This window comes from Monosiga brevicollis, genomic scaffold (assembly GCF_000002865.3).
Source record: "Monosiga brevicollis MX1 MONBRscaffold_13 genomic scaffold, whole genome shotgun sequence".
Lineage (NCBI taxonomy): Eukaryota > Choanoflagellata > Craspedida > Salpingoecidae > Monosiga > Monosiga brevicollis.
The window spans coordinates 335098-358480 of NW_001865050.1; the positions used below are offsets into that span (position 1 = coordinate 335098).

The 23383-nt window shown below is 54.3% G+C and overlaps 8 protein-coding genes across 8 annotated transcripts in view; 4 read left to right on the forward strand and 4 right to left on the reverse strand.

The window, feature by feature from the left end:
* Positions 1–557, forward strand: part of MONBRDRAFT_8932 (uncharacterized protein) — a gene marked incomplete at both ends in the record, with an annotated part of 2476 nt that extends 1919 nt beyond the window's left edge. The window contains 2 exons of the mRNA XM_001746506.1: positions 1–338; positions 429–557. The exon at positions 1–338 is cut by the window's left edge and continues 143 nt beyond it. Coding sequence (XP_001746558.1) covers positions 1–338; positions 429–557 — 467 coding nt within the window. The remainder of the gene's footprint in view (positions 339–428) is intronic.
* A 69-nt stretch (positions 558–626) lies between these two features.
* Positions 627–3396, reverse strand: MONBRDRAFT_32759 (uncharacterized protein). Its single transcript, XM_001746633.1, has 10 exons — positions 3203–3396; positions 2950–3076; positions 2785–2864; positions 2634–2699; positions 2466–2501; positions 1912–2344; positions 1491–1743; positions 1303–1400; positions 1091–1214; positions 627–1016 (listed from the first exon to the last, which is right to left on the reverse strand). The coding sequence occupies exons 1-10, from the start codon at positions 3372–3374 to the stop codon at positions 963–965; spliced, it is 1443 nt and encodes a 480-aa protein (XP_001746685.1). The 5' UTR covers positions 3375–3396; the 3' UTR covers positions 627–962.
* Positions 3397–9095: 5699 nt separating this feature from the next.
* Positions 9096–10040, forward strand: MONBRDRAFT_37407 (uncharacterized protein). The gene has a single exon (XM_001746507.1). It carries the CDS (start codon positions 9101–9103, stop codon positions 9920–9922), a length of 822 nt encoding a protein of 273 aa, XP_001746559.1. The 5' UTR covers positions 9096–9100; the 3' UTR covers positions 9923–10040.
* MONBRDRAFT_37408 (uncharacterized protein) lies at positions 10017–13202 on the reverse strand. The gene is made up of 11 exons (XM_001746634.1): positions 13009–13202; positions 12751–12855; positions 12534–12647; positions 12276–12401; positions 11891–12115; positions 11595–11703; positions 11375–11497; positions 10963–11285; positions 10605–10835; positions 10374–10477; positions 10017–10299 (listed from the first exon to the last, which is right to left on the reverse strand). The coding sequence occupies exons 1-11, from the start codon at positions 13159–13161 to the stop codon at positions 10215–10217; spliced, it is 1698 nt and encodes a 565-aa protein (XP_001746686.1). The 5' UTR covers positions 13162–13202; the 3' UTR covers positions 10017–10214.
* Positions 13203–13791: 589 nt separating this feature from the next.
* On the forward strand, positions 13792–14846 carry MONBRDRAFT_8937 (uncharacterized protein; the record flags this gene model as incomplete). The annotated part of the gene is made up of 6 exons (XM_001746508.1): positions 13792–13856; positions 13952–14062; positions 14188–14278; positions 14374–14445; positions 14538–14618; positions 14712–14846. The coding sequence occupies 6 exons, from the start codon at positions 13792–13794 to the stop codon at positions 14844–14846; spliced, it is 555 nt and encodes a 184-aa protein (XP_001746560.1).
* A 381-nt stretch (positions 14847–15227) lies between these two features.
* MONBRDRAFT_26174 (uncharacterized protein) lies at positions 15228–17313 on the reverse strand (the record flags this gene model as incomplete). Its single annotated transcript, XM_001746635.1, has 6 exons — positions 15228–15276; positions 15424–15487; positions 15601–16525; positions 16688–16846; positions 16944–17130; positions 17219–17313. 6 exons carry the CDS (start codon positions 17311–17313, stop codon positions 15228–15230), a joined length of 1479 nt encoding a protein of 492 aa, XP_001746687.1.
* Positions 17314–17926: 613 nt separating this feature from the next.
* Positions 17927–21515, forward strand: MONBRDRAFT_26175 (uncharacterized protein; the record flags this gene model as incomplete). Its single annotated transcript, XM_001746509.1, has 15 exons — positions 17927–18073; positions 18156–18271; positions 18402–18448; positions 18533–18633; positions 18711–18824; positions 18959–19208; positions 19347–19429; positions 19533–19920; positions 20031–20145; positions 20246–20408; positions 20439–20786; positions 20883–20971; positions 21047–21190; positions 21278–21356; positions 21450–21515. 15 exons carry the CDS (start codon positions 17927–17929, stop codon positions 21513–21515), a joined length of 2250 nt encoding a protein of 749 aa, XP_001746561.1.
* A 195-nt stretch (positions 21516–21710) lies between these two features.
* The window catches only part of MONBRDRAFT_32762 (uncharacterized protein), a gene marked incomplete at its 5' end in the record, with an annotated part of 5292 nt that continues 3619 nt past the window's right edge, over positions 21711–23383 (reverse strand). The window contains 3 exons of the mRNA XM_001746636.1: positions 21711–22449; positions 22611–23066; positions 23195–23320. Coding sequence (XP_001746688.1) covers positions 22219–22449; positions 22611–23066; positions 23195–23320 — 813 coding nt within the window. The 3' untranslated portion in view covers positions 21711–22218. The remainder of the gene's footprint in view (positions 22450–22610; positions 23067–23194; positions 23321–23383) is intronic.

The window sequence follows — 23383 nt, forward strand, 5'->3', positions numbered from 1 at the left end:
AAACAGGCGCTTGGTTTGGGCGGATGGAATCGGCCGTGGCTCGACCCGAGGATTCGACTGCGCACATTGAGGTCTACGCGAGTCCCTGGGTGGCTGATCCAATGGTGCAACTGAAATGCCTCAAATACCCGACCCCAGCTGATCAAGGCAATTCAGATGATGATGCGGCTGGTGAAGCCGATGACGACGACGATGGCGGCGATCCTCTGTGCCGCGATGGAGTTGGGCTTATGGCCAGCAAGAGGGCTTGTCGGCGGTTCTGCAAGAAGAATTTGCCCGATTTGCCCAAGTATGTGTACTATCCTGATGGCAATACCAAGCGCAACTACTGCCCTCAGGTGCGTGTGTACCTAAAAAGAAAATAACAAGCCAGAGTGTCAGAGTTGCATCAGTGCTCATAAAGTGCTGTTTTTCACATAACTTCCTAGGCCTGCGTGTGCTGCCCACCCAAAGTGGCTGACGAAGCGACATGTGCCGCATCGTGCAAAAACGGTTATATTTATCAGCGCAAGGTTCCGGATACCGGGTGCCGTCGTGTGTGCGAATGCACGTCGTAAACGTCTAGTCCTGCCCATTTCGATGCTAACAACATCGTTCACTTTGTTCAAAAGCCTAAGCGGCACTCGTCTATTGAGTAGATCAATTCAGAACAAGCACAGTCAACTCGATGAACACAACTCTAGACACGACCAATCAAAGCTCCCGGACAAAGTGCGGTGACGTGCATGAGTGCGTGGGATCACAACTAAGGGACCCAAAAACGGATGACACAAGGTTCCAGAGCGGTGGGCCAATCAACGCGACTGTTGTCAAGCCAGCAGCCAGCCAACTTGACAGTAGTCGCGGCCCGCAGCTGGGGAGGGTGTACACAACATGGAATGGGGAGAAGAAACAACAGAAGGAAAGAATACAGCGCGTTTAGCAAGAAAAAAAGATTGAAAGATCACTGAATCAGGAAGGGATTAGACTGCCTTGCTGCCAGCCTCAAGATCACCATACTGCTCCTCGAATGTATCCTGCCAGGTTATCAACAGGCCGCAAAGTGAGCATGGCCAAGAGAGCGAGCAAGAGCGAGATAAAAAAATCGTACCGAGAGCAGGCGAGCGAAGATCTCAGTGAGAGAGAAGATGACGGCAAAGCCAAGAAGGACTTGAGTGGTGGAACCGATAGAACCGGCAAAATCGTTGCACAGCAAAATGACCACCGCTTGGTAGCTGCAATGTTTCAAGCGAGCAAGACGAGAGAAGGACATGAGAAAGACGTGTTTGTGATGCACACAGTGACAGGCGTGTCGAGCCGCACCGCTCGTTGAAAAGACCGCAGCCTAGAACAGCATCGACAAAGGTGGTGGTGATGTTGTTGAGCTCGTTGTAAGCGTTGATCAATTCTTGCTTGCCGCTCTGTTCGTCGGAGACAAAGATGTATAGTCAAGGGTGAGGCAACAATGGGAAAGACAGACAAAGGCGCATCGCTGGCAAACGATTGCGTACCTCACACTCCGCGACATAGGGAGCTGCACCGGAACAGTCAATGTCATTCACAGTTGTGCCGAAATCCTCAAGCGCCTCAAGGATGCTATTCATATCGCCTTGAAAGGGATTGTTGCACGAGCGAAGGGTTTCATCCTGATCGCAGGTGATGTAATAGACACCAATGTCGCCGTCTGCAGAAGCATCAAACTCGGCCAGCTGCATGACGTGGACGTCCGCGTCAATGCAAAAGTCGCTGGAAAGCTGGGCAACGCTGCATGCCATATGGCAAGCAAGCGAGAAAATCACATGGCCCGATACCGTCAGCAAGGCACGGACAGAGGCATGCGCAGCTTAGGCTTGTATTGTATTGATGATGCGGGAGTGTGTATCGGCACGCATGTGTATACAAAAGGCATGATGCGTATGCCCAGGGACGTACTAGATGAAGACGGCGGCCACGATCCAGAGGATAAGGACGAGAAGGAGGGTCAAGGATGAGATGATACATGTGATGGGCTTGCAAGCGCCGGTGGCGGCCGGGCGGCACGTGTCGGGACCCTTGGCGTTCCACAGGGCAAAAATAGCCGTCAAGACGACAAAGGCGCACAAGACGCCGAGGACGGCACGAAGGAATCGTGAGCGGGACTTGTCGTAGTCTTGCAAATCATCATCAAACGACTTGGTCAGCTCTGAAGCATCAAAGCTGCTGGCTTCTTCGCGGATGCTTTCAAGGGCGTCGCGAATCTGTCTGAGATCGTCGGCATCGACACCAGCAGCTTGGAGGCCGTCATTGTTTTCAATGGTGTCGATGGTTTCTTCAACAAGATCAAACAAGGGCACCGAGGCGTTGTAAATTTCATCCGGGATGTCAGCTGCGGCACGAGAATACACAAACGGCTTCATGAGCTGGCAAGTTCGAGCTGCAGGAGTGAGGCGTGTCAAATCTATGTGCAGACATGGAAGGAGGACAAAGTTGCGACAAGGTATACATACCAAAGAGTTGGACGACCTCGGGAATGCCAGTCATGGCTACAGCAAGATGAATAATTCAGACGAAAGAGGCGTGAGGCATCAACGGACAGTCACACAAAGTGACAAGAGGGTGGCTGAGCATGGTGGCTGGCGCAAGAGGACAGCTTGGGTGCAGAAGAAATTCCGTACCATCGGATTGCTTCTTATCAGCGCCGAGACCCACGCCAACAAAGATGATGGCGATGACAACCATGACTATGGCAAGCCAAGACCCGTACGCGATGATGAGAGTGCTTCGGGCATGCGCCGTGCTTGATCGATGACAGTGCACACAACGTACGGATAACCAGGACTAGCAGAACAATCTGGCAGGTGGCGGAGACTTCGTGGAGGCGGCACTTCTGGCGGCAGCAACAGCAGCTAAGCGGAACAATGTGCCAAATGAGCTGAGGAGTGTTTAAGGATTTGACAACCGGCCACGCAAAAGACACGGGGTGGCACGAACCGGCACATGGCCCAGCACAAAATGCCAAGAAAGAAGAGGAGGCCAAAGACGACGGCCACAATGGCGCCCCGGAAGAAGACGTCAAGCAACCGGTCCTGATTGATATCATCTTGCGTCCAGTTGGTACCTGCAAACGAGTCAGTCAGAGGAGCAGCAGGGCACAGAATGAGTGGAGGGCGGACGGAAGGCGGGCGGAAGGCGGACGGAGAAAGAGTGCAAGTCGTTGCGAAGCAGAAAACGTCAATCAACGCACCGCTCTTGCCCCAGTACTTGACCTGGTTGCCCTCGACGTAAACATCGTAGTCGACCTCAAAATTGACGTCCACTGGTGTGTTACCATTGTCACAGGTAATCTGGCCTGTCACGACAGAGGCCAGCGCCAATGCCAGCAGCACGGCGGCAGCAGCAGTCGTGCTCTTGAACATCTTGAACCGTTCTCTGACGTCTAAAATCCGGACGGAGAGATCAAGTGATGATGAGTTGAGGCTTTGGGGCTCTCGGCGAAGAATGGTTACCAAGGGGAAAAAAAAAAATGGCACAGCCGAGAAAGACTCGAGGAGATGATGATAAAAAAAAAACGAGTGCAAAGAAGATCCATGAGGAAAGCCAGGGAAAGAAGACAAACAAGGCTGGCAGAGGAGGAAGCAGCGTCCGCCCAGAAGGAGACGAGAAATGGATTGAGCAAGACGGTCAGGTCAACCCAGCCGGCGCCACCGTCAAGGACAGCTCTCTTTCGAACGCCGACGAACGACCGAGAGACAAGGAACAAAAACACCACCCCAAGCCCAACAACAGAAGGCGCAACCAGCAACGGTATCAGCGCCATCGGTATCGAGGGTATCGAGGAAAAGCACCCGAGACCACCCGCTGCCATTTGCCATTGACCGCAGTTACCTTTGACGACACACAGAGAGAGAGAGAGAGAAATTGCGCACAAAGTTCCGCCCCCCTGTGAGCCCTTGTGATCAACATCTGCTTCATTAACCTGTAAAGTACCGTCATAAATTTTCTCTTATTAGGTTAACAAAACAGCATAAGGTCATAATTTTGATACAGATGCCATGGATTTCACGTCAAAAAGCTCAGCCTGACCCACAAGTGTGATTAAACCTGTAAGGGTACAATGTTCTATCTGACACATATGTATGGGGACGTGGTCCTCAGGACAGGTCATGCTTACCGTCCCATGGACAAACAGTGTAAGACCACGCCACACACATTACTACAAACAGCATGTTACCAGTTGTCAGTGTGTCCGCCCCTTCATGTTGTGTTACGTGTGTGTGGAACCCATGACGAAAAGCATCAGAATGTATTTCTCGGAAATTAAATTTTCAACTTTGAGTGTAAAAGTGGTCACTGCCTTCGCATGTGATGGGTTCTCGGGGGTGCCAGGAAGTTCTGAAACACGATGGCGGGTCCGCCAGACAAGGACCGGTCCACAGGAGACGTGGTTGATCGGTAAGGAACGAGCGCAGGAAAGGGCGGTTCCCAACGGCAGTGGTAAGGCCTTGACGCGGACTCAAAAATTCAGGACAGAACTTCTGTGCAAAAAGGGGGGAAAAAAAAAACGAAAGTGCAACAAGGCGCAGATGCGCAGATGCGGCAGTTCAGGCGCTTGATGGGAGGGAAAGCGAATGATCACCCTAATCCTTGACAACTCGGATTCCCATGGAGCGGCACGAGCCAATGAGGCATTTGCACACCGACTCCAGACTCGTGTTCCGGAACTTGGCATCCTAGTCAGGAAGGAAGACAGACAGAGACACAGAGAGAGAGAGAGAGAGAGAGAGAGAGAGAGAGAGAGAGAGAGAGAGAGAAAAGCGCCTTGAGATATACAGAAACCGCATGGGGAACAAATCGAAAGGCAAGTAGAACCAGCAACACGGCACGTAGCAGAGTACAGTCTTGCAGGCACAGGTTACACACCTGTTGTTTGACCTGTGCAATCTCAAAAATCTGCTTGAGCGAAACCTTGCCCACCGTCTCGCGACCTGTGCGCCATCAGTTGTCAACACCGGGGTCCGCAGCGTGAGAACGACGAGCCACCATACGGCTCTCAAAACTTTGCAAGCTCCCCCTCTCCTTCCGCCCCATGCAGAACCAGATCCCATGGTCGTGCCACAAAGGACTGACCTGGCTTTTGAGCGCCCTTGGTCACGCCTGCGGCCTCTTTGATGAAATACGAGTTGGGCGGCATGCCTGTGCGCATGGTGAAGGTGCGGTCACCCTGCGCGCGCAAGCCCATGCAAGAGAACATGCATAAAACCATGAGCAACGAAAATTGAGATGCACCGCACGGTGAGCCAGCGAAAGCGCCTGCGCGTGACCTGCCTTGAGCTGCACTTTGGTCGGAATAGGCACGCCCTGCTTAAAGTCCTTGGTGCGCTCGTTAAACTGTTTGCAAAACTCCATGATGTTGATACCACGCTACACGGCCAAATCCAGTACCAGGCCCACCGTCGCGAGTGAGTGTCGCATTGAGGCCAAGCGCGGTGCAGCCCTCCCCGAGTCTGAACGGTCAGGCGAGCTTCCTTCTCGACCGAGCCTCTTCTCAGCAAAGGACACAAGAGGGCCCAAAAGGAACGAAACTTCTGGTAGATACGGTCGGGGTTTGGACCAGATGCTGGTGCCAGACAACACACCTGGCCGAGGGCCGGACCCAGCGGTGGAGCGGGCGCTGCTTTTCCCGCAGCAATGTACATGGAGAAGGACGAGATGATCTTGGTTTTGTTGCTCATGATACCGGTGGCAGCTAGGCAGTGCGCCCCTCCACCCGCCGTCTACGCTACCTACAAACCGTTCCAACACGCACACACCCAGCCAGCCCAACCAGCAAAGACAGGCCACACAGTCTTGTTCACCGACTCCCCCCTGGTACAGAAGCCCAGAGCTCTCTGTGTGTGTGTGGTAAGTGAGCGCGTGTACTTGACTCTGTGTGTGTGCGTGTGTGTGTGTGTGTGTGTGTGTGTGTGTAAGAAAGTGTGAAAATCAGCACACTAGACCTTCATTTGATCAAAGTGTATCTTCATATACACTTTATTTGAAGCCCCTTGTTGTTGTCTGCATGCAGGCAATTGGGCGTTTAGGCTGCTGCTGCTGCTGCTGCTTTTTTTTTTTTTTTTTTTTTTGCTCGATCGGGGTGCCCTGCCATTCTCCATGTTCGCCCACGGTGCAGCGCGTGGGCCGTGTTCAAGAATGGCTGTGCTCTCCCGCCAAGTGCAACAGGGCAATCTTTTGCGCCTCGCTCTTCTGGTTGTGTTCTTGCCGCAACTTCTGGCTTCTTGCGCAAATCAAGACGCCTGTTTCCAGCAGCGAAGTCCCCGCACCAACGCCACCCAAGCGCTGCACGCTGCTTTGCACCGCTACCACCACAGCCTGGACGAAGCGCGAGATGGTGCCTCCCTTGCAGACTTGCACAGCATCCTTGAAGATGTGGCCGACGCGCACGCCATTGCCAACGCCAGCGTTGCCGCCTGGACTGCACACAACAATATTTCCCGTACCGTGATGCTGGCAAATGAACTTTTGCTTGACGCCAACGTTGAATTGACCGCCGCCATGACCGCCTACAATAATACCGCAGAGCTGACCAATACGCTTCAGAGCCTGGACAGCCTTATCACTGGCCAGACTGCAGCCCTAGTCCGCCTCTCAGACCTCTCTCAGGCTCTATGGCAACGGCTTTGCAACAAGACCACCAGCACCGCAGACTCGCAGCCCAGCACCCTTGGTGCCTTTCGAGGACGGAGCTACGCCTTGCTTGAGCTCGAGCTCGGCGAGCGCAACAATGACATTTACCTCAGCTGGTATGCAGACGCCACCGGGAGCAGCAGCAGCAGCTCTGCTGGTCTTGAGCTTCTTCTCCGCCTCGAGGCCGATGATGGCGATGTCCAGGTCTGGCTCTGGCAACGCCAACAGATACTCGTGCAGTGGCCCTGCACCGCCAACACCGCCGAGGCTAGCGCCAGCGCCTACCAGCTCCGCGATGCCTCGATCATGCCTGAAGGCCTGAACCTCGTACGGCTGCACCGCAACACGTCACACATCCTTCTGGTCGTCAACGGCAATGCAACTGTTGTCCCACGTCCTGCCGACTGCAGTGCTGCCAAGGCCTGGCGCGGGACCATTCATGTGGGAGGTACTCACAGCACGGATTTGGGCCATGCCCACGTGCCCTGGCCTGATTTGGGCATTGACGCTGATGAGCCCGTGGAGGGTTGGTTTGGGTGCCTTGCACACCTCACTCTCGATGGCGCCCAGATCCACCGCGCTAGTTTCACAGAGGCGGTGGCCGTTACAGATTGTCAACCGGTCAAGGACCACAATATCACTTGTGACTTGGGCCGACGCACTTCTTTGGCTGCCCACATTCACGATCGTCATGCTACCGAGCAGCAACATCTGGACAGCTTGCAGGTGTATGCCAACCAGCTTGATCAACTGGCTGCCAGCGCAGCCACGCAAACAAGCACCACTGCAGAGCTGCATGCCGCCCTTGCCGTCTTCCCGGCAGAGCAGACACAGCTAACACGTGCCATTGCCAACGCCTCGACACTCGTGCGAGACCTCCAAGCCGTAGCTTCAACCTTGCACGATCGCGTGAGTTTGCTTGTAGCGCGCGTCAGCAACCATACCGAGCGCGTGGGATTTGCGCATGCCCTTGCGCGGGCGCTGACCCAAACCGCCCTGAACCACAGCCAGACAGCTACGGCTATGAGCGATGAGGCACTCACCCTGCACGCAGAGCTAGCTTCACTCCAGCAAGCGCTTCAGACGCAGCAGGGCCAAGTCCTTGGACTCAACCAACGTCAGCTGATAGTGCATTCTGTGGCCACGGGCCTCAACGCCAGTCAGCACGAGCTCGTCGCGCGTCTTGGGGCTCTGATGGTTACTGAATCCGCTCGCGTTCTTGTGGCGCATCAGGAGATACTCGAGCAGGTGATTACGGTCGACGCCAGCACCTTCTTCACACGTGCCGAGGCTGCTGCCCAGCAGTTGCACGCGGCTGTCGCCACGCTCGCTGCCATCAATGGCAGTGTCAGTGCGCTCGCCCAAGACGCGCAGATTGTCCGGGATTTGGCCAACAAAACCCTGTCCCGAGCTCGATCCACCACACACGAAGCCGCAACGTTGGCTTCGCGCCTCTCTGCCCTGGATCAGACGGCCAACTTCTCGCGCCATGAGCTGGCACTCAAGACGACTCTGGTGCCGGCCCTCAGCGACACGGTGGACGCCCTCAGCCAGCAGACGGCAACTCTGCTGGACAACGAAGCCGTGCAAAACACCACACGACATGTACTGGGCGAGCAGGTGCGAGCTACCGAACGCTCTTTGGCCGCTGACCACACCCACACCTCAGCGATGCTCGCGCGTAAGTCTCTCTGCTAACACACCACTTGTCATGGCACTTCCGTTTGTGGCCTGTAGTCTAATCCCTCACCGCCAACCGTTGCTACTTTGCAGAGGTGCTGTCAAATGCCAATGCATGTGCAGGACGCAGTGACACGGCCTGGACTGCATTACAAGAGGCCTTGACCGAAGCGCTTGCAACACAGCACTCGGCCCAGATGCTGTCAACGCGGCTTTTAGCCCTAGCCTCGCAGTTACATGCGGCCTTGACCGCGAGTCGTGCCTCGTCGCTGGCCGATCAGCTATCCGACTGTCTTAAACAGCAAACTGAGCTTGAGGCGGCAGAAGCCAGTTTGGAGGTGGCTACCGCGAGCATCGAGCAGCAATTAACCCGGGCCACGGACGCTGGTTGTTTTCCCGATACAGCCCAATGAGAGACTGCGCTTGGTGAGAATATAAGAATCTATTTCATAAGCGACACTTGTTCGGCTGCGCGCCCGTCCCTCCCGTTTCGTATTAGGCTGTGAATGAGACAGGAGGCTGCCTGTCGAGTCTTTTTGCTAATCCTTCCCTCAAAAAACCGCTTTCTCAGTCCGAAGGTTTTTTCGTGAGGATGACGCTTGCGAGAAATGAGTCCGACCAAATGTTTTCTTGTGAGAAAAGTTTTTGGTTCGTCAATTTACGACTATGAATGAGGTCTCTTATCAGTCCGACGGTAGAAGTCGTTCTTGTGAGAAAAAGGTGTGCAAGCATAACTCTTCTCACATGTCAGTTTCGGCATTTTTCTTCATCGTCAAAAATGGCATTCTCACCAGACTGTTTTGACTTGGGGACGGACGGGATGACGCACGACACGTTTCGTGAGCCCATCTTTGTGGAGTTGCTTCGAAACGCCAAGACAGGCAACATCGTGTACATGGAAACCACTCAAGCGTTTGTCGAGGCACTCGGGGCTGTAATGCATGAGCCCGTGGGCGCAGTGGCTCAGCGATTTGACGGCTTGGAGTTGGGCATTACTCGTGTGGCCACCCACCTGTTTGCATTGCGCGACGATCTCTGGCATGGCAAAAAAAAAAATATGATTCCATCATCAATCGAGTGGAAAGCCGACGATGAAGAGCTATCTCCTTGCGAACTTTGTCGCCTGCGTGCTAAGTTCCCAAGGGGCTGGCTCGACCATGGGTATGCCTCGAAAGACGTTCATGCAAAGGGAGAGCGTTGCAAGCTGTGCAACAACAGTTGCACCTACGGTCAAACGAATTCAGATGCATCGATGTGCATGGAGCATTGCTTCAATTGCCGCAAATCGCGGTCCGCACGTCTTGGCTCTGAACTGCAGGCGCAAGGATTGGACCGAGTCCTAGCCACCTGCTCTAGGACACCATCTCGCCCCCAATTTGTGCGAACTGTGAAATTCATTGTCACAGATTCGCTGCAGGTTTTTGAGAACAGCAGCATCAAGGCGCTCCAGCTGTTGGGGGCAGCCAAAGCTGACCTATCACAGTTGGAAACGATCAGTGTTCAAGTTGACCGTGACCGCTTTGCACAGTTGCTCAGTTACATGCTTCTCAACGACACGCACGCTCTGACCAAGACATTTCATGATTGCAACGCTGCTTGATCTCCTGCTTTTTGCGCCAAGTTCATTGTTAAAGCCGTATCGACGGCCTCGGGACGCCTGCAATGTGATATGCTTGACCAAGATTTGCTTTTTTCAAGAATGAATCGATTTTGCGCGTACAACAATCATGTCACCCCATCCAAGTAACCCTCCTTGAGCCTAAGGCCATGGCGAGTGCGGAGTCGGGCTGAGGCAAGTGTGGCATCGAGGGAAAGTCGAGTCGAGAACAGCCAACAAAAAAAAAAAAAAACAGAAGGGTCGGCAGACATGCTTGGTATTCTACAGCGAGTCCTCAAAGAGGAATGTTGCCGTGCTTCTTGGCGGGATTGCTAATGGACTTGTTCTCCAGAAGTTCGAGATCCTCGCAGATGCGTTGGCTACATGAGAAGAGGGTGAGGTGAGCAGCAATCAGGGACAAGACTTGCTCATGCGATGGCGACGGCGGCCGTACCGCGTGGTGGCAGGGTCAATGATGTCATCCACGAAGCCACGGCGAGCAGCGGGGAAGGGGTTGGTGAAGGTTTCCGTGTACTCGCGTTCGCGCTCCTTGAGAGCCTGAGGAGGGGAACAACCATGAGAATCAGGCATGGACAGAGGAATCAGAAGAAGAAAATGGCACATCGTACACGATGACGCAGATGAACGACCGTGATCAGATTCTGCGCCGAGCGGTGCTTCATACCTCAGGGTCCTTCTCGCGACGGTAAATGATGGCGGTGGCGCCCTTGGCGCCCATGACGGCCACCTCGGCTTGGGGCCAAGCATAGTTGATGTCGCCGCGCAGGTGCTTTGAGCTCATGACATCGTAAGCACCACCGTAGGCCTTGCGAGTAATGATGGTGATCTTGGGGACGGTTGCCTCGGCGTACGCGTACAGCAGCTTGGCACCATGGCGGATGATGCCACCGTACTCCTGTCAAACCAATAAGACAAACAAAGCCCGTGAGTTGAATGGCACTATGGTGTCCTGCCGTGTGAATAGGCTCGTTTCCCTGTCGATAGGAGGGTCTGCAAGGAGAAGACACCAAATGCGGTCTGACCTGAGCGGTACCAGGGAGGAAGCCAGGCACATCGACCAGCGTCACAAGGGGCACGTTAAAGGCGTCGCAGAAGCGCACAAAGCGGGCAGCCTTGACGCTAGCGTTAATATCAAGGGTACCAGAGGCAGCCTTGGGCTGGTTGGCGACAATGCCGACGGAGCGGCCGTCAAAGCGACCAAAGCCAATGATAATGTTCTTTGCGTGGTCAGGTTGGATTTCAAAAAAGCGGCCGCTGTCAACGAGCTTGGTGATGACCTCCTTCATGTCGTACGCCTTGAAGGGATCCTTGGGCACCACCGTCTCGAGCGAGGGCTCTTGGCGATCTGTCAATGAGGTTCAAATCCAGAGTCAGAGCACAAGTGAGAGCACCACCTACCATGGTCATCCTCGGCCAAGCTTTTGCCGCACGTACCCGCCCAGTCGTTGGACACAATGGAGGGGACCTTTTCTTTGTTGCTTGAGGGCATAAAGCCGACAAGATCACGCACAGCCGCCAAGGCTTCGACGTCGTTATCGTACGCGCAGTGCGCCACACCTAATGACAGTAACACAATGGCATCAAGGGCAGTACACGGAAGGCTCAGTGGGGGTGGATGGTGAATATTGCAAGCTGCTGTCTGGGAAGAACGGACCTGACTTGACGGTGTGCACCGAAGCACCACCAAGCTCGTCGTGAGTCACGTCTTCGTTGGTTACTTGCTTGACCACATCGGGGCCAGTGACATACAAGTAGGACGAGTCCTGTGGGGTGTGCGATATCGCCAGCAGGTGATGAGATGGCATGCGTCAAGGAACGAAGAGAAGGTGATTGGGCGAAGAGAAGGTGATTGGGTTGAGTGCAGTGCGCCTTTCGGGGTCCGGGGTCCAGGGTCCGGGGTCCACGCCAAGGGTCATGTCAGATTGGGCGCGCATGTGGGAGCTGACTTACGCGGACCATGAAGGTAAAGTCTGTGAGGGCGGGGCTGTAGACGGCACCGCCGGCGCAGGGGCCCATGATGACGGAGATTTGGGGAATGACACCCGACGACATGACGTTGCGCTGGAAGATGTCGGCGTAGCCGGCCAAAGCATCAATGCCCTCCTGAATGCGGGCACCACCCGAGTCGTTGAGACCAATGACGGGGGCACCAAGTTCCATGGCCTTGTCCATGATCTAATGTCCAGCGCCACCGCAAGAAAGTTGAGTGGTGCGAGCGGGTGTGGGTATGTTGGGGGGAGCAGGTGTGCGGGGGTGCAGGTGTGCAGAATCATTTCGAAGGCTTGTCGGGGGAACTGAGTCGAAGTCGCGGAACAAGACAAAAAGAGACACGAACCTTGCAGATTTTCTTGGCATGAGTGTCACCAAGGGAGCCGCCAAGGACGGTAAAGTCTTGGGAGAAGACAAAGACGCGACGGCCGTTGATGCGGCCGGTGCCAGTGATCACGCCATCACCCGGGAACTAGAAGGGAGGGGGGGGTGGGCGGTGAGGGGGGCGCACACAGGTGAAGAAAGAGGCAAAATACGCGGGGAAGAATAAGGGTGATGGAAGGGGATGAATATCAACTCGTGGAGAGGCATGGCGGAGGCCCACCTTCTTCTTGTCCATGCCAAAGTCGGTGCAGCGGTGCTCCATAAGCATGTCATACTCGCGAAAGGAGTTGGGGTCGAGGAGGAGGTGAATGCGCTCGCGGGCGGTCAGCTTGCCCTGTAAGCGAGGCAGCCAACGAACATCCAGCATAACATGAGCGTTGACGGGTACATCAGCCGGATCAAGTCACGGCACTTGTGGGATGAGCTGGAGTGCATACCTTTTCGTGGCGCTTCTCCACGGCAGCCGAACCACCGCCAACCTCAGCCCACTGGCGTGCGGTTTCCAGGCGCTGGTGGATATCATCGTGGCGGTGCAGGTGCTCCTGTGGGTGAGCGGCGCAGAGAGAGAGGGGGGAAAGGAAGAGGAAGGGGGGGGAAGGATAGAGGAAGGGGGGTCACGCCGTGAGACACAAAGTCACAACTAACTGGGGCAAGACTGGTTCGATGGTGGGAGGGCGCGAACAGAAGAAACGCACCTCAAGCGGGGTCACGGAAGACCCATCATCGTCGGTAATGACATGAGCCTTGGTCATGCTCCAGCGGGCCGAACTGGCCAGAGTTTGACGCAGGACCAGCTGCGAGGCCACTGCCGAACGGCTATACAAGCCCAAAGTACGAAGCGCCGCCATGGTGTGACCCTCTCTGACACACCACACGCCCGAGAGAGAGAGAGAGAGAGAGACCGAGAGAGAGAGAGAGAGAGAAAATGAACGCAAACTCAGTGTGTGTGTAGAGAGTGTGCATGCTTCGGTCGGGTGGTAAGAATGTCAGAATTTAAGAGGAAGAAACAGCACTTGACAGTAGAAGCTGCGGAATCCTTGGTAAACGTCACATAAACCTCCCTGTGATAGCTTAATAATCCAACACAAAGTCGGTTATCTACTACATGAACCATTGATTAAATGTTCGCTACCAACTGTTGTTGTAAAAACCAGAAAAGAGAGAGATTTGTCACGCGGTAAGCGATTTTTTGGATGACAATTCCGTCTGACAAGTTGTTGTCAGACTTTTAGGTCGTCAAGTTGTGTGTGTGAGAGAGAGAGAGAGAGAGAGACTGATTTTGGCGAATTTGCTGGCTTTGGCTCTTGGGGGCCATTACGAGGAGCAGGCAGACCGTTGGGGCAGTTGGGACGGTGGTGGACTTGGGTATTCCCTCGGCGGCTGGAACTTTGGGACGGGGTGAGGCGGGGGGGGAAGGGATTGTGTTTTGGATGGTCGTTGTGCTGGTGTTGACGGGTTGGATTTAGATAGCCGGCACCATGGGTCTTGCGACCATGCTGAAAAAGCTCAAGGCCAAGGAGGGCGAGATGCGCGTGCTCATCTTGTACGTGCAGCCCAGTGCTACTTTGCTGGGGCCGTCAGATGTCGTGTGCATCCCTTATCTGGCGGACGTGTCGCTCCTTCTGAACCTGGGCGCAGGGGCTTGGACAACGCTGGTAAGACGACCATTCTGAGAAAGTTCAACGGCAAGGACATTGATGAGATCATGCCGACCTTGGGCTTTAATATCCAGACCATTCACCATGACGGGTACGACCTGCAAGCCACAGTGCCGTGACAGGCACTTGGCCCGAAATATCGCCACCACCCCTGTCATACCTGGCCTTTCCACGCCCGCCTTTTCATGTCCACCGGGCCCTCATGCTTCATCATAGTTATGAACTCAATTTTTGGGATGTCGGTGGTCAAAAGTCGCTGCGCACTTATTGGCGCAACTACTTTGAAGCCACCGACGGTATTATCTGGGTACGTTTGGCCCTGGGGTGCGATGGCTGATGGCCCGGGGACGACGTTTGTAACATTGGTTCTAGAGTCTTATCGAATATTGCTCGCTACTCTAGGTGATCGACTCCACGGACCGCCGGCGCTGGGAAGAAGGCCGTGAGGAGCTCTTCAAATTGCTCAGCGAAGAGGTGCGTTCCATGGCGGTCTCGGCCGACCGACAAACCCTCCCTTCCCCTATGACTTGCAATGTGCCATCCAACACTGCGCCCTGCTGTCACAGCGTTTGGCCGGTGCCTCGGTGCTGATATTTGCCAACAAGCAAGATCTACCCGGCGCGTTTCCCGTCAGCGAAATTGCCGAGGTTCGTCCAAGTAGGCAAGCAGACGACGTCCTTGCTCGGGACAGACGGCATTCTCACTCCCTGGCCGGTGCTGCCCCGCCCACAAAACTACAGCAAATGAAGCTGGACGCCCTATCATCACACCATTATCGAGTGCAGGGGTGCTCTGCCGTCACGGGCGAATCGTTGCTCGAGGGCATCGATTGGCTCGTGGACGATATTGCCCGCCGCATCTACATGAAGGACTAGACACCTTGACTTGACAGCGTTTTTTGTGTGCACCGTTGGTCAATCATGCCCGGCGGGCTCCGGGCTGCCTTCTGGACGCAGACGACCATGTTTTAAAGTTTTGGCAGCCATGCTTGTTTAAATGTTTGGTTCAATGTTTGTTTAATTGACGTGGGGTGCCGATCCTGGCATCGAGCAACTTTGATATCCCTGTCTGGTCCCGAGATCGACCAGCCTTTGATACTTACTTTTCACCATGGCAAGAGAGAGAGGGTGGCGCTATGGACAAAAATTCGTTCTCAATGTCCACCTCTAAAACTAGCCACGATCCTTCGTTCCAGTCTGATTCGTGATTGATATGCGAATGCCAGACAACACCATGTGTGTTCTTGTCCGGGTACTTCAACGGCGAGCCATGACGTAGCTGGGACGCGCCTCAACCTTTTGCAGCCTATCGCATCGTGATTGTGTCGTCCACACATCGCCGTTCGCGTAAGAGGAGCCCCACGGTTGCAATAAATACGCGAAAAACAAACAGAAATTCGACCAAAATAGGATTATGAAGAAACAACGCGCCTGCATGAGCGGAGCGGCGTACCTTTTGAACATGGGTTGGAAAAACTCAATCTGCATCATCTTGAATATGTCTCGGTTGACTTCAGCTGTATATCGTCCCCAAAAGCCGACACGCATCGTGAGTCAAAAAAGCGAGCAAACCAAGCATCCTCACTTTTGCCGATCGACTCGAGTTTGCCCTGGCACACGCTCCACGAACCATCCTTCAGGTACCGACGGCGCAGCTTGTCAAAGTCGTGGAATTGGCGATGTCGCTCATCAGTCATGCTCTTCATCAAACCATCCTTGGTGCTTTGGATGCGACGCTTGACTTCATCGGTATCGCGCCGTTGCTGCAATTGGATATCTTCGAGACGACGCAAGCAAGCGTGGTTCGAAGTCCCCAGTGCCTCGAAGCGGTCATCGTGAAGCTTGGCCTTGCTCAACACCTTGTCAATCTGGCCCTCAACATCTTGCTTGACAACGTCAATAACGCGCTCAATATTTGAAATGTCTTGCTTCATAAGCTCAATCGCCAGCGTGTTCTGATCCCCAATGCGATCCAAGGCCAGGGAAACACCCTCTTGGTGCGTGACCTGCGCTTGTCGCACCTCTTGCACTCGCTTGGAAAAGTCTGTCTGAAGGTGGTGATAGAGCTCGTTAAACTGCTTTTGATGCAGATCGATGAGCTGGTGATTGCGGTACGAGTTTTGAGCTGCAGCGACGAGCTCCTGCTGCATGCTGTGCAGGCGTTGGGTCAAGTGCATGACGGACTGCATCATGGCCGGATCGGCCGTTTCGCTCCATCCAGAAGCCGGGCTGGACGCGGCAGCATTGACGGCCGCCCCTGGCTCGGCAGTGCCTGCCGCTGGTGGTGGAGTTGCCGCTGGCGCTGGGCTGGTAGCTGGAATGGGAACGGCAGCGCGTGCAATGGTAAACTGATTGGAGATTTCCTGCATGCTGCTCTGCAATTCAGAGACCTGGTTGGTAGTCGCCTCCAGCTGGGCCGTAAAGCGGGCCAACTCTTGCATCGTGTCCTCCTTGTGAGTCTTGGATGTCTGCTTGGTCTTCTCCAGCATCGAGGCGGTTTCTGTGCGGTGCTTCTTGAGACGACTGGAAAGGGTCTGCTGATACTCGGTTAGCAGCTATGGAGACCGTAAATATTGGTCAGTTTGGATGGATCAACGTCAAGCTTAAACGAGGCGTGTAGCGAGTTCCTCTTGATCGTCGAGTAGACGCGGGAAACATAGGATGGCCACGGGCTTTGTCAACAAGAAGCAGACAAAACCTGTCGTCGTCCAACAAACAAGACTTGCCTTTTCCAAAGCCTCGATTCGAGCGACAAGAGGGCCTTGTTTATGCTGAATCTGTTCGGCAGCAGACGTAGTGGCTTGCTCGAGCATGACCTCGGCTGTGATGCGCGTAGTCTGATTTAGACTGGCCATGCTCTCCTTCATCTCTTGAACCTACACCATCATGGGTTGATCCAGGGCTTAGCGTTGTCAGGCATGATACTCATGCCCAAGTCGTCAACAGGTCTCGATGCTACCAGTCGCGCCTCACCTCGTGTTGGAGTCGCTGTAAAAGGTCTTCGCGTTGATCCTGAGCATCGCTCTGTAGGCCATCTTGCTGCTCTGTCAAGCGAGCGATGGCCTCTTGTTGAGTTTGCACGAGCTGACGAAGCTCGGCCAGCTCAAGCTCTTGTGCATCCAACCGTGCTCCAGCGTTTTCAGGTAGCCTTTGCCCTAGCCTGCATGTGTACACACAGGTGAGGCAAGCAAGACAAGTCCGCCTAGGCACAAGGACAACAGGCAAAAGACAAGAGAAGCGTAACACACATTTCATCGACACGGCCAGCCAGTCGGTGCTCCAAGTTGCGTGCATCATCGTGCTGTACCACCGGCTGTGCGGGTGGCCCATTGCCACGATTCATCTTCGAGCGTTTGCCACGCAGAACTGCAATCAAACAGCCAAGTCAAGGCAAGGGACGTGGCCAACGACGCAGGCGTGGAGAAAATGAAGCATCGAAGCACCAAGTCCCCCTTACCACATCAGCTGTGCCCCGGGCTCTTTGATAATATCTTCTCGCTCAACGTTCACTTCAAGGACAAGCCACAACAACCAGATCCACGACGCCCCTAACTCCAACACAAGCTCCCCACGACAGCAAGCACTCTGCCCCTCCCCCCCGTCCGCCCGTCGCCCACCCCTGTCCGCTCCCCCGCATACCAGCGCCACTTCATGCAAGCACGCACAAATTGTCATCCAAATTATAAAGTATATCAAAAGACACACGTTCCCAAGCGAACCAAATCCAAATTTTTTTCTTTTTTTTTTTTGGTGAAGAAACACAAGAACTTGTGAACTTGGGTGGCGCTGGCGCTGGGGCACGCTCGGGTGCGAGTGGTGTGGCGCTGGTGGTCGTGCCGGTCTTCAGAGGCATCTATCTGCTGGGATAGCCCGGGAATCGGGGCAGAAAAAGGCCCAAGAAGTGCGGAAGGTCAATAGACCCAAGTGTGCGCCAGGAGGCTGACCATCCGTACAAGATGCCAAAGGGCTCGGCGGGCCCCCAGGGCATTGTGGTGTTTGGCCGCGTCAAGCCCTGTGACAAGCCGTTTCAGGGGTTGCAGGTGGACCATGACCCTGAACGACAAGACTCTATTTTGACTATGCACATCCCCAAGCATCTTGAGGTATATCGCGACGTGCAGGCTCAGATTGGCGCCGATGCACAGCTGGCTCCTCATGCGAGACCCTCGACCCGTTGCTGCGTAGGTGGGCGAAATCAACAATCGGCGTGAAGACTACCGCTTCCAGTTTGCGCACGTCTTTCCTCGTGACGTGGCGCAGAGCACGGTCTTTGATCGTGTAGCGCGCCCCGTCGTCGACAGGTATGGTTAGCTTTGTTTGAAGCGTTCGTCCAGATGGCCGCGCTGCGATGATCCAAACCAGATGTAGCTCTGCCGACCAACCCCCTCCGCTCACGACGGATGGAATCTGAACCTTCATGCGTTTCAACAGTGCATTGGAAGGCTACAACGGCACGATCTTTGCATACGGCCAGACTGGTTGGTTCACACCTTGTAACGAGCTCGGCATGCGAGGATGAACTCCCGCTCACGCTTCCTCTCTCGGGTGGGAGGGCTTTTCAGGTACTGGCAAGACTTTTACCATTACTGGCGGGCCAGATCGCTACGAGGATCGTGGCATCATTCCCCGTACCCTCTCCTATCTCTTTCAGCACTATGCCGAGGTATGCTGATGTTCCAAGGGCTAACCATAACGACGAAGCGCACACCCCCCGAGTCTGATGCTTGCCCATTCCGATAGCACCCAGATACGCTGTTCTCGACCCATGTTTCATACCTGGAGATTTACAATGAAAGTGGCTATGACCTTCTGGACCCTCGCCACGACATCAAGAATATGGAGGACCTTCCCAAGGTAAGGTATCTCTGGTGCTTGGCTCACAGGCCTGCCATGTCTATCAGCTTTCGCGCCAAACTTGGGCACGAGTCTTGCACTCAAGTGGCACGCCTCCTGGACATGTGTCTTTTGTGCGCTTCTGTGTGCCCTAGGTCACGCTCATGGAAGATGGTACTGGGGGCGTGCATCTTCGTAATCTCTCGCTCAACCCCGTCAACAGCGAAGAGGACGCCCTCAATGCCCTTTTCCTGGGTGACACCAATCGCATGATGGCCGAAACACCCATGAACATGGCCTCGACACGCTCACACTGCATATTTACGGTTCACATCTCTGCTCGTGAACCGGGCTCGGCCGTCTTGCGCAAAGCCAAGCTGCATCTCGTCGATCTGGCTGGTTCAGGTCTGTTCAAGTCACCCTTTCTGGACGCGCTTCGGGCTGGAGATACGGAAGACCGCCTGCCCCATGTTTCGTGCTTTTGCTCTTGGTTTTTTTTTTTTTTGACTTCTTGTTCTTGCGGCGCTTTCGAAAACACTTCAGAACGCATCAAGAAGTCCAATGTGAACGGCATGCTCCTAACTGAAGCCAAATACATTAACTTGTCTCTGCATTATCTGGAGCAGGTAGGCGTTGATGTCGCTCGCAGTATGTACCTTTGGCAGCGACTCATACTCGTGGCACCCTTCCCCTTCATGTGTGCTCGCTTTGCATACCATATTATCTCAGGTCATTGTGGCCCTCTCCGAGCGGCAGCGAAGCCACATCCCGTATCGCAACTCGATGATGACCTCAGTGCTGCGCGATAGCCTGGGTGGCAACTGCAAGACCACTATGATTGCAACCATGTCAGCGGAGGAGAGAAACGTTGATGTGCGTCATCATGACCTTTTTTTTTTGGCCAAGTCGTGTCGCAAATTGTTACCACTGGTCAAGCCAATGGTGTCTGACCCGAGGCCGGTTGTCTCCGTGCGTGTGCGCTTGCTAAGACCAAACGCCCCATCTCATTCGAATCCCAACATTCGATCGGAAAACCCCCAGGAAACCATCTCTACCTGTCGCTTTGCTCAACGCGTTGCTTTGGTGAAGAATGATGCTCGCCTCAATGAGGAAACCGGTGCGTGTGCTTCTTCCCTCTACTTTCAACTCCAATCTCAACTCCTATGGCCTTACAAGCGCACCGCCTATTTGTGAATTGGGATCTAATCTGGTTGATGAGGGCAATAGATCCACAGCTCATTATCGCCAAGCTACGCAAGGAGGTGGCACGCCTCAAGGAAGAGCTGGCCACGGCCACGGGGCATGTTATCGATGAGCCTCTCACTGATTCGGAACAGGCCGAGTACGTGACCCTCGCTTAATTCCCCTTGAATCAGACCCAGGCTCCCTTCGATTCGCCGAACACAGCTGGTCTCAGGCAGTCTTCCACCCGCCTCCACCAGATGTCAAGCAGCTATCGATTCCTATCTACGAGATCCATCTGTCGATGCCGACTTGGGAATGGCCGACCCTCGAAAAACTGCGTATTGCTTTGCCTATCTCAAGGTCTTGATTCCTCCCTGTGTGTGTGTGTGTGTGTGTGTGTGTGTGTGTGTGTGTGTGTGTGTAACCTCATGCTTGGTTTGCTCCGTTTAGCGTATTGTACTGGAAAATGGATCTGAGCACACAGGCACGCGTCAAGGAACGGGTACAGACAAAGAGGCACACGATCGTTGGCCCGCCGAGGTGGCTGAACTCCAGGCACTTTTGCGGCAGCGGGACCATGAAGTTGCCATCCTTGCCGCCAAACTCCAAAAAGCGCGTGCAGAGCGTAGTAGAGACGACGTCACATCTCGGGCTGCGACTCCGCGAATGGACCCCAACCCAGCCACCGCATCCCAACCTCAAATGGAGCCAACCCGCACTCAACCCGCGCCGCCTCCGCCCGACTTGTCCGACGCCCAACGTCAATTGGCTTATGACGATTTTCGGCGCCAATATTCGGTTTGCATCTTTGCTAAAACATTCCAAGCCTCGTGATGTGTTGGTCCCGGTTCGATCATGGCTCCAGCTCATGCGCACTTCTCAAACACGATACAGGAAATGCCAGTCCTGGAGGCTAAAAAGAGCGAACTCCAAGCGCTTTACGCCGAGGCCAAGACCTTGGGGCAACGAGTTCACTCCATCAAGTAAGAATCTAGCCTATACATCGAGTGGCACGCGTTTTTGTTTGGGGGTCGCCTTACGGGGACGTTATCTTGTAGACAGAGACTCTCCTCGCTGAAAAGCGAATTGGAGCGTCATCGCCTTCGCATGGTTCCTACGATGCTCGAGGCCGGCGAGGATGCTTGGCAAGATGATCCAACGGACGCAGCTCTGCGTTCGCAAATCGACGAACAAAATGACGCGTGCGACGTGCTTTTCCCTCCTCCCCAGCTTGGTGTGCTCTGTGTGCTGCTTTGGCCTCATCGTTTCCATGGGTGCTGCTTGAGCAGATACAAGGAAGGGTTGGTGCAACTCAAGTCCCACAAACGCAAGATTGAGCATCTTCAGCACTTGCTGCAGGGAGCCAAGGTATTGGCACCGCATTGGCATCCCCCCCCCCCTTCTTTAGACGGCCTAGATTCTTATTTTCATTGCCTTCCTTTGGGTCATTGTCCCTTTTAGACGCGCTTGCATCAAGAGTTTGAAATCTGGTTGCTTGAGCACGTGGAAAGATACAACACACTCTGATCGTCGCAACTCCAATTGGGCCACTGCCAGCAGAGTGATGTGGCAAACGAGGAAGGCTGTGCTAATTTCAGCCCCTTTCTTCCAAAAGACGCATCCTCTCAATGAGGCAGCGCGCCCATAACTAGTGAACACCATTACACGCGTTCAGGCGCAACGGTCGCAGCGCGACACAGCAATAGGCAAAAGCGCGTGTTTCAACTCTCTTTATCAATCAAGGCCGACCGAAATAACGCGACTACAAACACGGCCAAGTCTCACAGACCGGCCATCTTGGGTTCATACCCTGTCATGTTAACATGAGCCCGATCAACGGACGGGAAAAAAAACAAAAAAAAACAAAAAACAGGTCAATCAAAATGCAGGCGCACAACGGTTTTTCACGAGACACGCGCAAGTTCAACCCTACGCGTCAGAAAATAGCGCAGCACAAGGGTAAATGGCAACAAGCAGGCCAACGGCATCGCGGGCCAGCCAAAAAAAAAAAAAAATTAGTGACGCCGACGCTCTTTTGAAACAACATTTGTGATCCACAGAAAACACAAAAGTCCAAAGTTTGCAGGGAGTGCAAAAGATTAAAATACAGCTAGGTCGGCCATGGAAAAAGAAGAATACGGTCAAAGCCGATTGGCCAGGAGTGCAGATCAACAGCGCACGCGGTTTAACAACGCTGCACGAGGGCAAGCGCGTCATGGTGCAACTCTGCCTAGCGATTGTCTCGCTGCTTGGCTCGCTTTGACGTCGTCGTGCCTTGGCTCGCACTGCGAGCCTTGGGCCGGGTCTTGCTGCTTTGCCGAGGCTGAGTCGCGGTACCTGCGTGGGATGGTGATGGGCCTTTGGTCTTATCAGGTGAAAGACCGTTGAGCAGCAGGGTTGCGTCGGTGGCTCGGATTTTGGCCATGGTGCCGCGACGCGCCAGCAGCGTGCTCAGCACCATCTACCGATAGAGAAAGAGAGAGAGAGAGGCGGGGGAGGAGAGAGGGGATGACACAGATGCATGGAAAGACGAAAGTAGAGATGAGGGCATAGTGCAACTTGCGGAAACTACACAAAGTGGAATCGCAAAACTTTCTAGCCATGGACCGGAGCACTACTTACGCAGACGTCAGCAGGCTGCGAGTTGGCAGGCTCTCCGGTGGATGTGACCGTGCCCAAGAGGGCGAGCAGCGCTGGAGAGCCAAAGTTGTTGTTTCGCAGGTCAACGGTAGCTTGCTTCAACAAATTGCGAGCTTGAGACCGCTTGTCGGCTGCAGACTTCTGCGAGCTCTGTTTCTTCCCGGCCCCTGTCGTTCCAGGGTTGCCCTTCTCTTCTTCCTCATCGTCGCCGCCATCATCCTCGTCACTTCGAGGAGTGTTGGGCGAGCGCGAAGTACTGGCGCGCTCGCCAACGGGACGGTCGTTGATCTTTTTCAGCAAGCATTGAATCAGGTACAACGCCAGGTCTGTGTCAGCAAACTTGTGCAAGGCCAGCTGCAGCGAGTTGCTTCGCTTGCCATGGGAGTACAAGATGTCATGGGCCATATCGGGCATCTCGTCCATGAAGTGACGAACGCACTAGAAGACAAATGGCCAAACGAAGAAGCGTAAGGCAGCCGATGAGTCGGGAGATGGCATCTGCACTTTGATATCCGAGGCAGATTGAAAGAGAGTGTGAACAGAGCTGAGGAGAAACGCGCACGAACCGGCAGCGCGCGCTCAAGAATCAACTGAACGCATGGCTCGTCCTTGCCCGTGTGAATATGACGGAGCACTGGACAGGCAACATTCAGGAGATGCACCAAATGCAGACCGGAGCACATCAAAGCCCACTAAAAAGTTATTGACAAATGGAAATGCAATCCACAGAATGAGTGTTGTAGGGGGATCCTCTA